Raw genomic sequence first — 12,755 nt, forward strand, 5'->3', positions numbered from 1 at the left:
AAAAAGCTAGGAAAGCTTACCACACCTCCATTAAAGCTGCAAAAACTAACTATTTTACTTCCCAAATTGAAGCTGCTAAAAACAAGCAAAAAGAAATTTTTAACATCGTTAATACCTTTATCAAACCTAAAATATCAACCCATGACATTCCTCCGTCCCAAACCCTATGCGATAATATAGCTAACTATTTCACACAAAAAATCGATACTCTCATTAAGGATTTTCCTCACCCTCAAATAGTAGATTCTGATATTGAGGCGGTATCCAACTCCCAACTTCCCAGATGGGAAAAATGTAATCATATTAGCCTTGAAGATTCGCTACAGGGAATCTCTGCTCTAAAATCAGGTTCTCCTTCCGACCCCTGTCCCCCTACTTTTCTTAAATCTATATTACAGGAGGTAAATCCCTACATTAATGCTATAACAAACTCCTCCTTACAATCAGGAGTGATACCGGACCAGTGGAAGGTAGCGACAGTAAAGCCCTTACAGAAAAAATCATTACAGGACCCCACCATCTTATCAAATCTTCGCCCTATTTCTTTACTTCCCGCCATCTGCAAAATCATGGAAACTTTTGCCAACAAACAACTGATGGCATTCCTGGAAAACAATGACATTCTCCATCCTTGTCAAGCAGGTTTCAGGACACATCATTCCACAGAATCGGCGTTCTTATCATCTACTGAAACTATACGTGCTGCCTTGGATCAGGGCAAACTGGCTGTCCTGATCCTTTTAGATCTCTCTGCGGCTTTCGACGCGGTATCCCATGCTATCCTTTTACATCGCCTTACAAATGCTGGCATAGCAGGAACCGTGTTCGAGTGGTTTAAAAACTATCTTGCCAATAGGCGTCAGATTGTCAGGCTGGGCGATTACTCCTCAGAAGAAAAACTGATAAAAACAGGAGTTTCTCAGGGCTCGAGCTTGAGCCCTACTTTATTTAACCTGTATATGGTTCCCTTGCTTAAACTAATAACATCTTTTAACATTAGTACTGTCGCTTATGCCGACGACACTCAGCTTGTTCTGACTCTCGACAAAAATCATACCAACGCAGAGCAAGTCCTTAAAGACTGCCTGTCAGCAACCTTCAAATGGATGTCTCTTAATCATCTTAAATGTAACTCTTCCAAAACTGAGATCATCCCTTTCGGCCCCAATAACCTCTTCACGCCCCAAGACTGGTGGCCCGAAAAAGCAGAACCCCCTCCCAACACTATCATTGCTGCCCGAAATCTTGGAATAAAATTTAACAGCGCTCTTACTTTCGATCAGCAGGCCAAGGAAGTAGCAGGTACATGTTTTGGTATCATCAGAAGCCTTAGAAAGTTTTTTGATCTCCTTCCCTTGAGTGCCAGACAAATGGTAGCTGTGGCCCTTATTAATTCCAGGTTGGACTATTGCAACAGCCTCTATGCAGGACTCAATAAATCTGCCCTGCACAAGCTTCAAATGGTTCAACACGCAGCTGCCAGACTGGTCCTCAGACTGCCCAGGAAATCCTCAGCCTCTGCAGCTTTGAACACACTACATTGGCTCCCTATTCACAAGCGCATACTGTTTAAAGTGCTCATTATCACTCGTAGAGCATTCTACCATCAGGGCCCACTCTACTTGCGTAAATACTTTAGACAGTATCAAGCACTCCGTGCCCTTAGGTCCTCCCAGGCCAACCTGTTGCACATTCCCAGGTTTAGAATGGTAACAAGAGGAGGTAAATCCATAGCGGTCATTGGAGCAAAAGCCTGGAATAAGTCTCCTCCTTGTCTACGTCAAGCCACTACTGAACCCATGTTCAGAAAGCTGTTAAAAACTTGGATTTACTCACTGACAAATCCTGAATGTATGAGGCTCTTAGGATATGCTATGTAGCCAGGTGCATCTGTCAACCACCTCTATTACATCTCTGCTGTCCTTTCAGGAATCTAAGCGCCAAGATACTCCCTGGAGTGGTAGCGCGCTATAGAAATATGTTTTCACTTCACTTCACTTCACTTCACACTGCTAAGTGCTGTGTCCCATGACAAGTTGGCAGCACCACAGAAGCCTCCCCACCTTCATACCTTGCAAGATGTAGCATGCTACATATGTATGCAAGTGCTTCAATACCAACGAAGGTAGTAAGCGCTACATATATATTGCAATACAATACAATCTGTGTGTGGAGAAAATTGAAGGAAGAGACCGCAACAGCCAGAGAGGGAGAGTGATGGAGTTAAAGCAGGGCAAGGAAAAAAGGAGGAATCAAAAACTTAGTAATCGCTACATACAGGGAAGAGAGACAGAAAAACAAAATGGGAACAGGTAGAGAAAATGTTCTGAAGAATACAAGAGTTATAGAAATTGAAATGGAATGGAAATAGGTAGCTTGGTGTGGCAGTGCATAGAGAAAGGAACAGAGTAATGGACGGGTGGGAGGAGTCAGAAAGGCACAGAGAGTACAAAAGAGGGGACTTTTATTTCCGATTGCCATCCACAAAAGTATTGTGCTACAGGAATAATCTACTCTAGCTATCCACTGCCAAAATATACCTTGGGTAAGTTTATATAGCTGCGTATAGATTTACTATCCTTAATTTAAAATCTATACACTTTGAGAAGCCTATCCATAAGGTCCCATGGTGACAGTTCCTCTTGCTTACTACACTTGCTTGTACAGTACAGGATTTGGTCTTATGCCCTACCACTTTCACAATTCACCAGCCTCCACTGCCTTAGTGTGACGTTAATGGGATGACTTGTTTTCCCAGTTTTAATTCTAAACTCATCTCTTCATCATTTGTTAGGGATGCCTCTTCAGTGTAGCCTACTCTTCTCTTTGTGTAACTCTCAATTGATCAAGTCGTGTCTTGCCATCATTTTGCTTCATATGATTCTCAGAAGTATCAAATGAGTCTAACCTCTAACTATGCTATAGTTGATTCTCAGGGAAAGCCAAAGTCTCTCACTTCTCTACTCTGATTTTCTGAAAATATTACAGCACAAGTCCCATTAATTCTAACTGTACTTTTTGCAAACCTTCATATCTCTCTTCGATCTGCCCTGATACCCTCCACATATACAAGATCTACATTTCCTCTCACCTCCAGCGCAGATGCTGTACTGCTTTCCTCAGCTGTCCACAACTGCAGTTCTTTCATTTCCTCACTCAGTTTCTTCTTGTGGATGCTGAGTGTTGTCTAAAATAAACCAACAATGAAGAATACAGATTAGCAGGGGTTTGTAGGGCGATGTCCACAATGTGCCATCATTAAAAGGGTTTTATACACTTGAGCAAGGAGGCTGTCTATCTAGCTATCTAGAAATTGGATTATTATCAGTTGTGCAAGATGTGAGTTATGCAAGCAGTAGGTCTTCAAGGATCTCCTTACTGGAAACCAAGTGCCCCATTGCAGCTACTGGGTTTATCAGGGTAGCAAAGCAGAGCAGTCCAAGGCCTACTCAGGGCAGGAGGTGTGGGCTAGTAATCTTCATTCACTAGCATGCAATTATAATACTCAATAATCCATTGACAAAGGAAAAATACATAGATCACACATACTACTGGATACTACACATTAAATTACAAAGATGCACATCAGGTAGATGTACATCGACCTGATGTACCCCGTGTTGACCCTGTGTTGGTAATGGTCCCCATAATCATAACCTCCCCCACCTACACCAGATAGAATACAGCAATATAAAAGGGTGTCATTTGAAACAAATCAGGACTACAGCAGTGGAGGTCGAGCTTCGGCATGGCCTGCGATGGCCACTCCTTGATTGAGCTCCATGACCATGGGCATCATATTAGGCTTGTAGTCACCGGTCCCCAGATTTTCTGAGGTGGCGATCTTGTGAAGTGGTCCCAGGAGGTCGATGGGTTACTTCATGGCTGCAGGAATGGCAGTGGGGGAGCAGCGGAACAACGACAACTGCTTAAGGGGCTCTGACCCCACTCTGCATCGTGGGACCTGAGGACAGGTACGGCCAGAGGGCCTTGAAGGCCCAGTCTGAGCAGTAGCCCATAGGATCTGGCCGCTCTGCGTGAAAGCAGCGAGTTGGGCAGTCAGCTTGGTTGAGACAACCTAGTGACATATTGGGCACCTGGCAGCAGAGTCTTCTCAGCTGTGAGGTGAATGTGGGGCCTCTGGGAGTGCAGAGGATCCAAGGGAAACACCCTAATTAAAGCTGGCCTTCTGGACTCAGCCTAGGTAGGACCCGTCGCTGAGCCTGGTGGAGGCAGCTGACAGGGCCGGGGTGGATGGAGAGGGCAATGTTGATTAGACCCAGAAGAGTGCAGCAGTTGAGGGGACCTATGTGCTTGCCATGCCCTCTGGGCCATGATCACCGCCTGAGCAGGAGACAATATTCACTATAGGCCTTGCTTACTCCCAGATTAATCACCATGCAGCAACAGGGGACTGTGCAACCTGCCTTGGCATTCCAGCTTTTGTGGAGCAATAATGCAATAATTGCTAACCAGGCTTTTATGATATATGCGGATAGGATTGACAAGAGAATGGTCCCTGTAGCAACATTTGGTGGGACAGAACCATCTGCGCCGACACATGCAGAACCATGCTGCTACTAAAATGTTCCTCACGACTAAGCAGTTCCACTAGTACATTTTAAATCTGCTCCTACCTGACAAAACAAGATCGCCAGTAGGTACCTACATTTCAACAGATTCAAACACCCGAGAATATCCATTGGGGCCCCTACACAGACTCTATTCAAGAGTGCACCTGTAATCTCAGTGCATGAATCCCCCACCACTAATTCCAGCTAAGGCTCCCAAGACGTGGACGTGCACAGACAGGCACAGACGGGCTTGCTTAGGCGTGCCAGCGGCGCTGGCGCCTTAATGAGGGGATGTGGGAGGGAGGAGCAGCTGGGAGGGGGGAGCGGACGAATGGGACGGGCCGCAGGGGACGCAGCGGTGGGAAGCGGGACCGGCGATGGCACAGAAGGAAAATGGGCACAGCAGAGAATGGAAGAAACAAGTACACCACAATGCATTGCTCGCACTGCTGATTATTGTGTTATCGTAGCGCTTGACTGCTAGACCGTGCTTGGAGATTTACTGTGCCATTGTGTTTCACTCGCTTTGCCTGCTCAGAATATTGTTGCCTGACTGTGCTGCCTGTTCATAGCGCTTAACAAGGTCGTGCCCCAATCTCGAACTATTTCGCTGTTGGCTTGCTGCCATTTTGTTGTTTGTTGTTGTGCCTCCCAGCCCGGCTCTCCACCCCGCTCCCGCCTCCCAGGTGCTCCTCCCTCCCACAGAAAGTGTTGGCTCCTCTCTTCACTAGCGCTGTGACCGTCCTGAGCTTCTCAGAAGCGGTCGCTCCCCTCGCTGCTCCCTGCTCAATCCACTGGTATCATAGCGCTTACTGTCAGACTGCCATCCATCACGCATTGCTTGCCTGAATATTGTATTATCGTAGCGCTTCTATCACGCATTGCTCGCACTGCTGATTATTGTGTTATCGTAGCGCTTGACTGCTAGACCGTGCTTGGAGATTTACTGTGCCATTGTGTTTCACTCGCTTTGCCTGCTCAGAATATTGTTGCCTGACTGTGCTGACTGTTCATAGCGCTTAACAAGGCCGTGCCCCAATCTCAAACTATTTTGCTGTTGGCTTGCTGCCATTTTGTTGTTTGTTGTTGTGCCTCCCAGCCCGGCTCTCCACCCCGCTCCCGCCTCCCAGCTGCTCCTCCCTCCCACAGAAAGTGTTGGCTCCTCTCTTCCACAACTAGCGCTGCGACCGTCCTGAGCTTCTCAGAAGCGGTCGCTCCCCTCGCTGCTCCCTGCTCAATCCACTGGTATCGTAGCACTTACTGCCAGACTGCCATCCATCACGCATTGCTTGCCTGAATATTGTATTATCGTAGCGCTTCTATCACGCATTGCTCGCACTGCTGATTATTGTGTTATCGTAGTGCTTGACTGCTAGACCGTGCTTGGAGATTTACTGTGCCATTGTGTTTCACTCGCTTTGCCTGCTCAGAATATTGTTGCCTGACTGTGCTGCCTGTTCATAGCGCTTAACAAGGTTGTGCCCCAATCTCGAACTATTTCGCTGTTGGCTTGCTGCCATTTTGTTGTTTGTTGTTGTGCCTCCCAGCCCGGCTCTCCACCCCGCTCCCGCCTCCTAGCTGCTCCTCCCACGCCCGCCCTGTCCACTATCCACATATGACAGATGCTTTTGGGCGCAGCGTTCACGCGCAGCGGATGCGCCCTATGCGCGCCGAAGGTGCGCCAAAGGTAAGCCTGTCTACGCCTGTCCGCGCCTGGACCGCGCCCAGCGCCAGACCCCCTGGCCCTCGCAAAACCCACTCCACCCGCATAACGTACGATGCCGCAACCCTCTCAGCACTCAATCCCGGCAGACTCCAAAACTGCAACCTAGCCACCCCAGGACAAACCCATGGACCCTTCACCTGCCATTCCTGCAAATTCGACTGCATCAGGATCCACACCAAACCCACAGACTCCACACAGAACTCCAACACTAACCACCTGAATTGCATCCTACTCAACACCCGCTCGCTGCACAGACACGGCATTGAACTTTGGAACCTACTCGACACCACATCGCCGGACGTCGCCTTTCTTACCGAAACATGGATGAACGCCACATCAACACCCGACATCGCCATAGCCATCCCGAAAGACTACAAGATCATCCGTAAGGACCGCATCAACCAAACTGGAGGAGGCATCGCCATCGTCCACAAGAACACTATCCGCATCACAACCAGTTCCGATGACTACCTCACATCCGCCGAACACCTTCACATCCAGATCCACACAAACCCCAAGACCACACTCATCTACAGGCCACCAGGACCCCGCACACAATTCAGCGAAGACATCACTGACTTCATCAGCCCACACGCCCTCCCCTCCGAGGATTACATTCTACTGGGAGACTTCAACTTCCACCTGGAAAAGAAAAACGACAGCAACACCACCACCCTTCTGGCCAACCTGGCCAACCTCGGACTCAAACAACTCTATGATACCCCCACCCACTATGCCGGGCACGCGCTCGACCCAATCTTCACCTCCAGCAAGTACATCTCCTTCAACCACACCACAGCTCTCCATTGGACGGACCACAGCTGCGTTCACTTCAAATACAAAAAGACCACGACCCACAACCTCCCACAACCAATTCCCCGAAGAAACTGGAACAAAATTACCACCAACCAGCTCTTCACATCGCTTCAACAAAACCCTCCTGCCAAATCATCGGACCCAAACCAAGCAGCCACCAACCTCACACAATGGATCACCCACAGCGCCGACAATCTAGCACACTTGAAAAACTATCAAATCAAGCAAGGCAGCAAAAAAGACCCTGGTTCAATGATGACCTTAAGAAATCCAAGAAGTCCTGTCGCACCCTCGAGAAAGCCTGGAGAAAAAACCCAACCACTGATAACCTGGCCACCTTCAAGAACGCCACCCGCAAACACCACCAACTGATCCGATCCACCAAGAAATCAGCATTCAAGGATCGACTTGACAACAACGCCCATAACAGCAAAGAACTATTCAACATCGTTAAAGAGTTTACCAACCCCACCGCCGGCACCAACGACATCACTCCCTCTCAAGACCTCTGCGACTCCCTAGCCTCATTCTTCCACAACAAAATCACCGACATACATAACAGCTTTGAAAACCAACCCGGAGACCAGTCCAATCCACCCACCTCCGAACAAAAACCCCCCTCTAACAACCTTTGCGCCTGGAACCCAATCACCACCGAAGACACCATCCACCTGATGAACTCCATCCACTCAGGATCGCCAACCGACCCATGTCCCCACCACGTCTTCAACAAAGCAGACTCCATTATCGCACCCAATCTCCGAGACGTCATCAACTGCTCCCTCAACTTCGCGACCTTCCCGGAAAGCTGGAAACATGCCGAACTCAGCGCCCTTCTGAAGAAACCCACAGCAGACCCCACTGAACTTAAGAACTATCGCCCCATCTCGCTCCTCCCATTCACTGCCAAAGTCATTGAGAAAGCCGTCAACAGTCAGCTCGCCGCCTTCCTCGAATCCAACAAATCCCTTGACTCCTCACAGTCCGGCTTCCGAGCCAAACACAGCACCGAAACCGCCCTCATCGCAGCAACAGACGACATTCGAACACTACTGGACAACGGAGAAACAGTTGCCCTGATCCTACTTGACCTCTCCGCAGCCTTCGACACAGTCTGTCATAGCACCCTCATATAACGCCTCAGCAACGTCGGAATACAAGGAAAAGCATTGGACTGGATCATCTTGTTCCTCGCCGGAAGAACCAGGAGAGTCCGCCTCCCCCCTTTTGGTGGGCGATAGGATCAGTTGAGTGTCATCCGCGTAGGAGATGATGTTGAGGTTGTGTTGGCGTGCGATGGTCGCGAGAGGGCTCATGTATACGTTGAAGAGGGTGGGACTGAGTGAGGACCCTTGGGGTACGCCGCAGATGACTTCAGTGGCCTCTGAGTTGAATGGTGGGAGGCGGACTCTCTGGGTTCTTCCGGTGAGGAACGAGATGATCCATTCCAGTGCTTTTCCTTGGATTCCGATGTTTCTGAGGCGCTGTAGAAGGGTGCTATGGCAGACTGTGTCGAAGGCTGCGCAGAGGTCGTGGAGGATGAGGGCGACTGTGTCTCCATTGCCCAGTAGAGTGCGTATGTCGTCTGTTGCTGCGATGAGGGCGGTCTCCGTGCTGTGTTTGGCTCGGAAGCCGGACTGTGAGGAGTCAAGGGATTTGTTGCTTTCGAGGAAGGCGGCGAGCTGGTTGTTGATGGCTTTCTCGATGACTTTGGCCGGGAATGGAAGGAGCGAGATGGGGCGGTAGTTTTTGAGTTCGGTGGGGTCCGCTGTGGGTTTTTTCAGAAGGGCGCTAAGTTCTGCATGTTTCCAGCTTTCTGGGAAGGCGGCGGAGTTGAGGGAGCAGTTGATGATGTCTCGGAGGTGTGGTGCTATGATGGAGTCTGCTTTGTTGAAGATGTGGTGAGGGCAGGGGTCTGTGGGGGATCCTGAGTGGATGGAGTTCATCAGGTGGATGGTGTCCTCAGTGGAGATTGGGTTCCAGTCATTAAGGATGTTCAAGGGGGGTGAAGGTCCTGCAGAAGGTTGGGTGGGTTGGTCTCCGGGTCGGTTGTCGAAGCTGTTGTGGATGTCTGCGATTTTGTTGTGGAAGAACGAAGCTAGGGAGTCGCAGAGGGCTTGAGAGGGGGTGATATCATTGGAGTTGGCAGAGGGGTTGGTAAATTCTTTGACGATGTTGAATAATTCCTTGCTGTTGTGGGCGTTGTTGTCTAGTCGGTCTTTGAATGCGGCTTTTTTGGCAGATCGGATTAGTTGGTGGTGTATGCAGGTGGCGTTTTTGAAGGCATCCCTGGTGCTGGTGTTTGGGTCTTTTTTCCAGGCCTTCTCGAGGGAGCGACAGAGTTTCTTCGATTTCTTAAGATCATCGTTGAACCAGGAGGCGTTTTTGCTGCCTAGTTTGATTTGACGTTTTTTCAGCGGTGCTAGGATGTCGGCGCTGTTGGATAGCCATTGGGTGAGGTTAATGGCTGCTTGGTCGGGGTTTGAGGAGTGGGCAGGGGGGTTTTGAAGAAGCTATGAGGAGATCTGGTCGATGGTGATTTTGTTCCAGTTTCTTCGCAGAGTAGGTTGAGGATGGTTGTGAGTTGTGGTTTTATTGTAGATAAAGTGTACGCAGCTGTGGTCCGTCCAATGGAGAGTAGTGGTGTGACTGAAGGAGACATGTTTGCTGGAGGTGAAGATAGGGTCGAGTGTGTGACCTGCGATGTGGGTGGGCGTAGTGACAAGTTGTTTGAGTCCGAGGTTGGCGAGATTGTCCAGAAGGGAGGTGGCGTTGCTGTCATTGCTCTTTTCCAGGTGAAAGTTGAGGTCTCCCAGTAGAATGTATTCCTCGGAGGGGAGGGCGTGTGGGGTGATAAAGTCAGTGATAACGTTGCTGAATTGTGCACGGGGTCCTGGAGGTCGTTAGAGGAGTGTGCCTCTGATTGTGGTCTTGGGGTCGGTGTGGATCTGGAAGTGAAGGTGTTCGGCGCTGGCAAGGTTGACGTCTGAGCTGGTTGAGATGCGGATGGAGTTCTTATGGACGATAGCGATGCCTCCACCTGTTTGGTCGGTGCGGTCCTTACGGATGATCTTGTATCCTTCCGGGATGGCAATGGTGATGTCTGGGGCTGATGAGGCGTTCATCCATGTTTCTGTTAGGAAGGCGACGTCGGGAGAGATGGTGTCTAGTAGGTTCCAGAGGTCGATGGCGTGTCTGTGGACTGAGCGGGTGTTGAGCAGGATGCATTTTAGGTGGTTGGAGTCAGATATCTGTTGTGTGATTGTGGATGAGGAGTTTTTCTTGCTGCCGTCGTACCTGCAGGAGTAGCATGTGAAGGGTCCATGGGTGTGTCCAGGAGCGGCTTGGGCACAGTTGGAGAGTCGGCCGGGGTTAAGGGCAAGGAGGGTGGAGGCGTCGTATGTAATGCGGGTGGGGTGGGAGGTACGGGGGCCAGGGGGTCTGGCGCTGGGCGCGGTCCAGGCGCGGACGGGCGTAGACGGGCTTACCTTTGGCGCACCTTCGGCGCGGCCGTAGCGCGTGGATGCTGCACGTGTGGACATCTGACATAAATGGAGAGTGGAGGGGGCGGAGCGTGGGAGGGGCAGCTTAGAGGCGGGATCTGGGAGGAGCCACGGGCTGCCGAGGGTAAACAGAGCTACAATGGAGCCCGGACCCTGAATCAAAACTGGGTCAGAGCTGGAGTGGGCAACACGTTTCTAAACACTGTAAAATGCACTCCACGCAATCGTCTCTTTCCTGATTAATTATCAGTAGTGCGCAGCAGGAGATCAATATAATGCAAGCAGGCAGATACCACCAAGCGGCGAGTACAATATTGAGATAAATAATAATTAAATCAACTGAAAAACGATACCGAGCGCTGAGTGCGCTTAAACAGCAGGCAGGCAGGCAGGCAGGCAGGCAGGAGCAAATACAGCCAACAGTGAATGCAGCGTCTGGGGGAGGCAGAGGGCGATGGGAGCAACCGCACAGGAGAGTGTCCACTCGGTCACAAATGGTGGGAGGCCGTGACGCGTTAGCTGTGCTTGTGGGTGGGAGGGGCAGCTGGGAGGCGGGATCTGGGAGGAGCCACGGGCTGCCGAGGGTAAACAGAGCTACAATGGAGCCGGGACCCTGAATCGAAACTGGGTCAGAGCCGGAGTGGGCAACACGTTTCTAAACACTGTAAAATGCACTCCACGCAATCGTCTCTTTCCTGATTAATTATCAGTAGTGCGCAGCAGGAGATCAATATAATGCAAGCAGGCAGATACCACCAAGCGGCGAGTACAATATTGAGATAAATAATAATTAAATCAACTGAAAAACGATACCGAGCGCTGAGTGCGCTTAAACAGCAGGCAGGCAGGCAGGCAGGCAGGCAGGCAGGAGCAAATACAGCCAACAGTGAATGCAGCGTCTGGGGGAGGCAGAGGGCGAGGGGAGCAACCGCACAGGAGAGTGTCCACTCGGTCAGAACCTGGAACTCTCTCCCCACCCACCTTCGCCTTACACAGAACCACCTCTCCTTCAGAAAGCAAGTAAAAACTTGGATATTTGATAAGTAAAGTACCCCCCTCCCACAAGCGCCTTGAGACCCTCTGGGTGAGTAGTGCGCTATACAAATAACTGAACTTGAACTTGAACTCCTCACACCCGCTCCGTCCGCAAACACGCTGTCGATCTCTGGGACCTTCTCGACTCTACCTACCCAGACGTCTCCTTCCTGACAGAGACCTGGCTGAACCCCACCTCAGCTCCCGACATCGCCATAGCCATCCCGGAAGGCTATAAGATCACCCGCAGGGACCGCACCAGCGGCATAGGAGGAGGCTATCGCCATTGTCCACAGGAGCACCATCAGTCTCGACCAACACTGGCGACACCCTCAGCACCGCCGAACACATGCACTTCCAGATCCACACTGACCCCAACACCACCCTCAGAGGAACCCTCATCTACAGACCCCCCAGACCCTGACCACTGTTCAGCGACTCCATCGCCAACTTCATCAGCACACTCGCCCTCGCCTCCATGGACTAAATCCTCCTCGATGACCTGAACTTCCACCTCGAGAACAACAACGACACCAACTCCACCACCCTGATTGACAACCTTGACAATCTCGGGCATCTCGTGACAACACCAACCCATGCTGCCAGCCACATGCTCGACCCCATCTTCACCGCAAGCCCCCACGTCTCCTTCAACCACACCACCGAACCCCATTGGACCAATCACCACTGCATCCACTTCACCTTCAGGAAGCCAAACACGCACCACCACACTCAACAGATGCCTCGACACTGCTGGAGCAAGGTCACAGAAGACCAGCTAACAACCTCCCTCGCCCAGAACCCACCCACCGACCCCACCGACCCCGACACCGCCACCCACAACCTCAGACTATGGATCAACAACTGCGCCAACACCCTCACCCTGCTCTAGACACCCTCCAACAGTGACACCAACAAGAAAGCAACCTGGTTCACCGTAGACCTCCAGGCCTCCAAACGAACATGCCGAAAACTTGAGAAGAACTGGCTCCGTGAACGAACCCCGGACAGCTACGCAGCCCACAAGAACGCCACCTGCAGACACCCTCAACTCATCAGTGCTGCCAAGAGGGCTTCATTCAAAGACCGCCTGGATAACAA

General features: G+C 50.7%; 1 protein-coding gene across 1 annotated transcript in view; it reads right to left on the reverse strand.

Annotated features, from left to right (window-relative positions):
* The window catches only part of LOC147717710 (E3 ubiquitin-protein ligase TRIM11-like), a 312,589-nt gene that overhangs the window by 246,698 nt on the left and 53,136 nt on the right, over positions 1–12,755 (reverse strand). Inside the window, exon 3 of the mRNA XM_086919874.1 lies at positions 3,092–3,187. Coding sequence (XP_086776000.1) covers positions 3,092–3,187 — 96 coding nt within the window. The remainder of the gene's footprint in view (positions 1–3,091; positions 3,188–12,755) is intronic.

Source organism: Lissotriton vulgaris, chromosome 5 (assembly GCF_964263255.1).
Source record: "Lissotriton vulgaris chromosome 5, aLisVul1.2, whole genome shotgun sequence".
Classification (NCBI taxonomy): Eukaryota; Metazoa; Chordata; class Amphibia; order Caudata; family Salamandridae; genus Lissotriton; species Lissotriton vulgaris.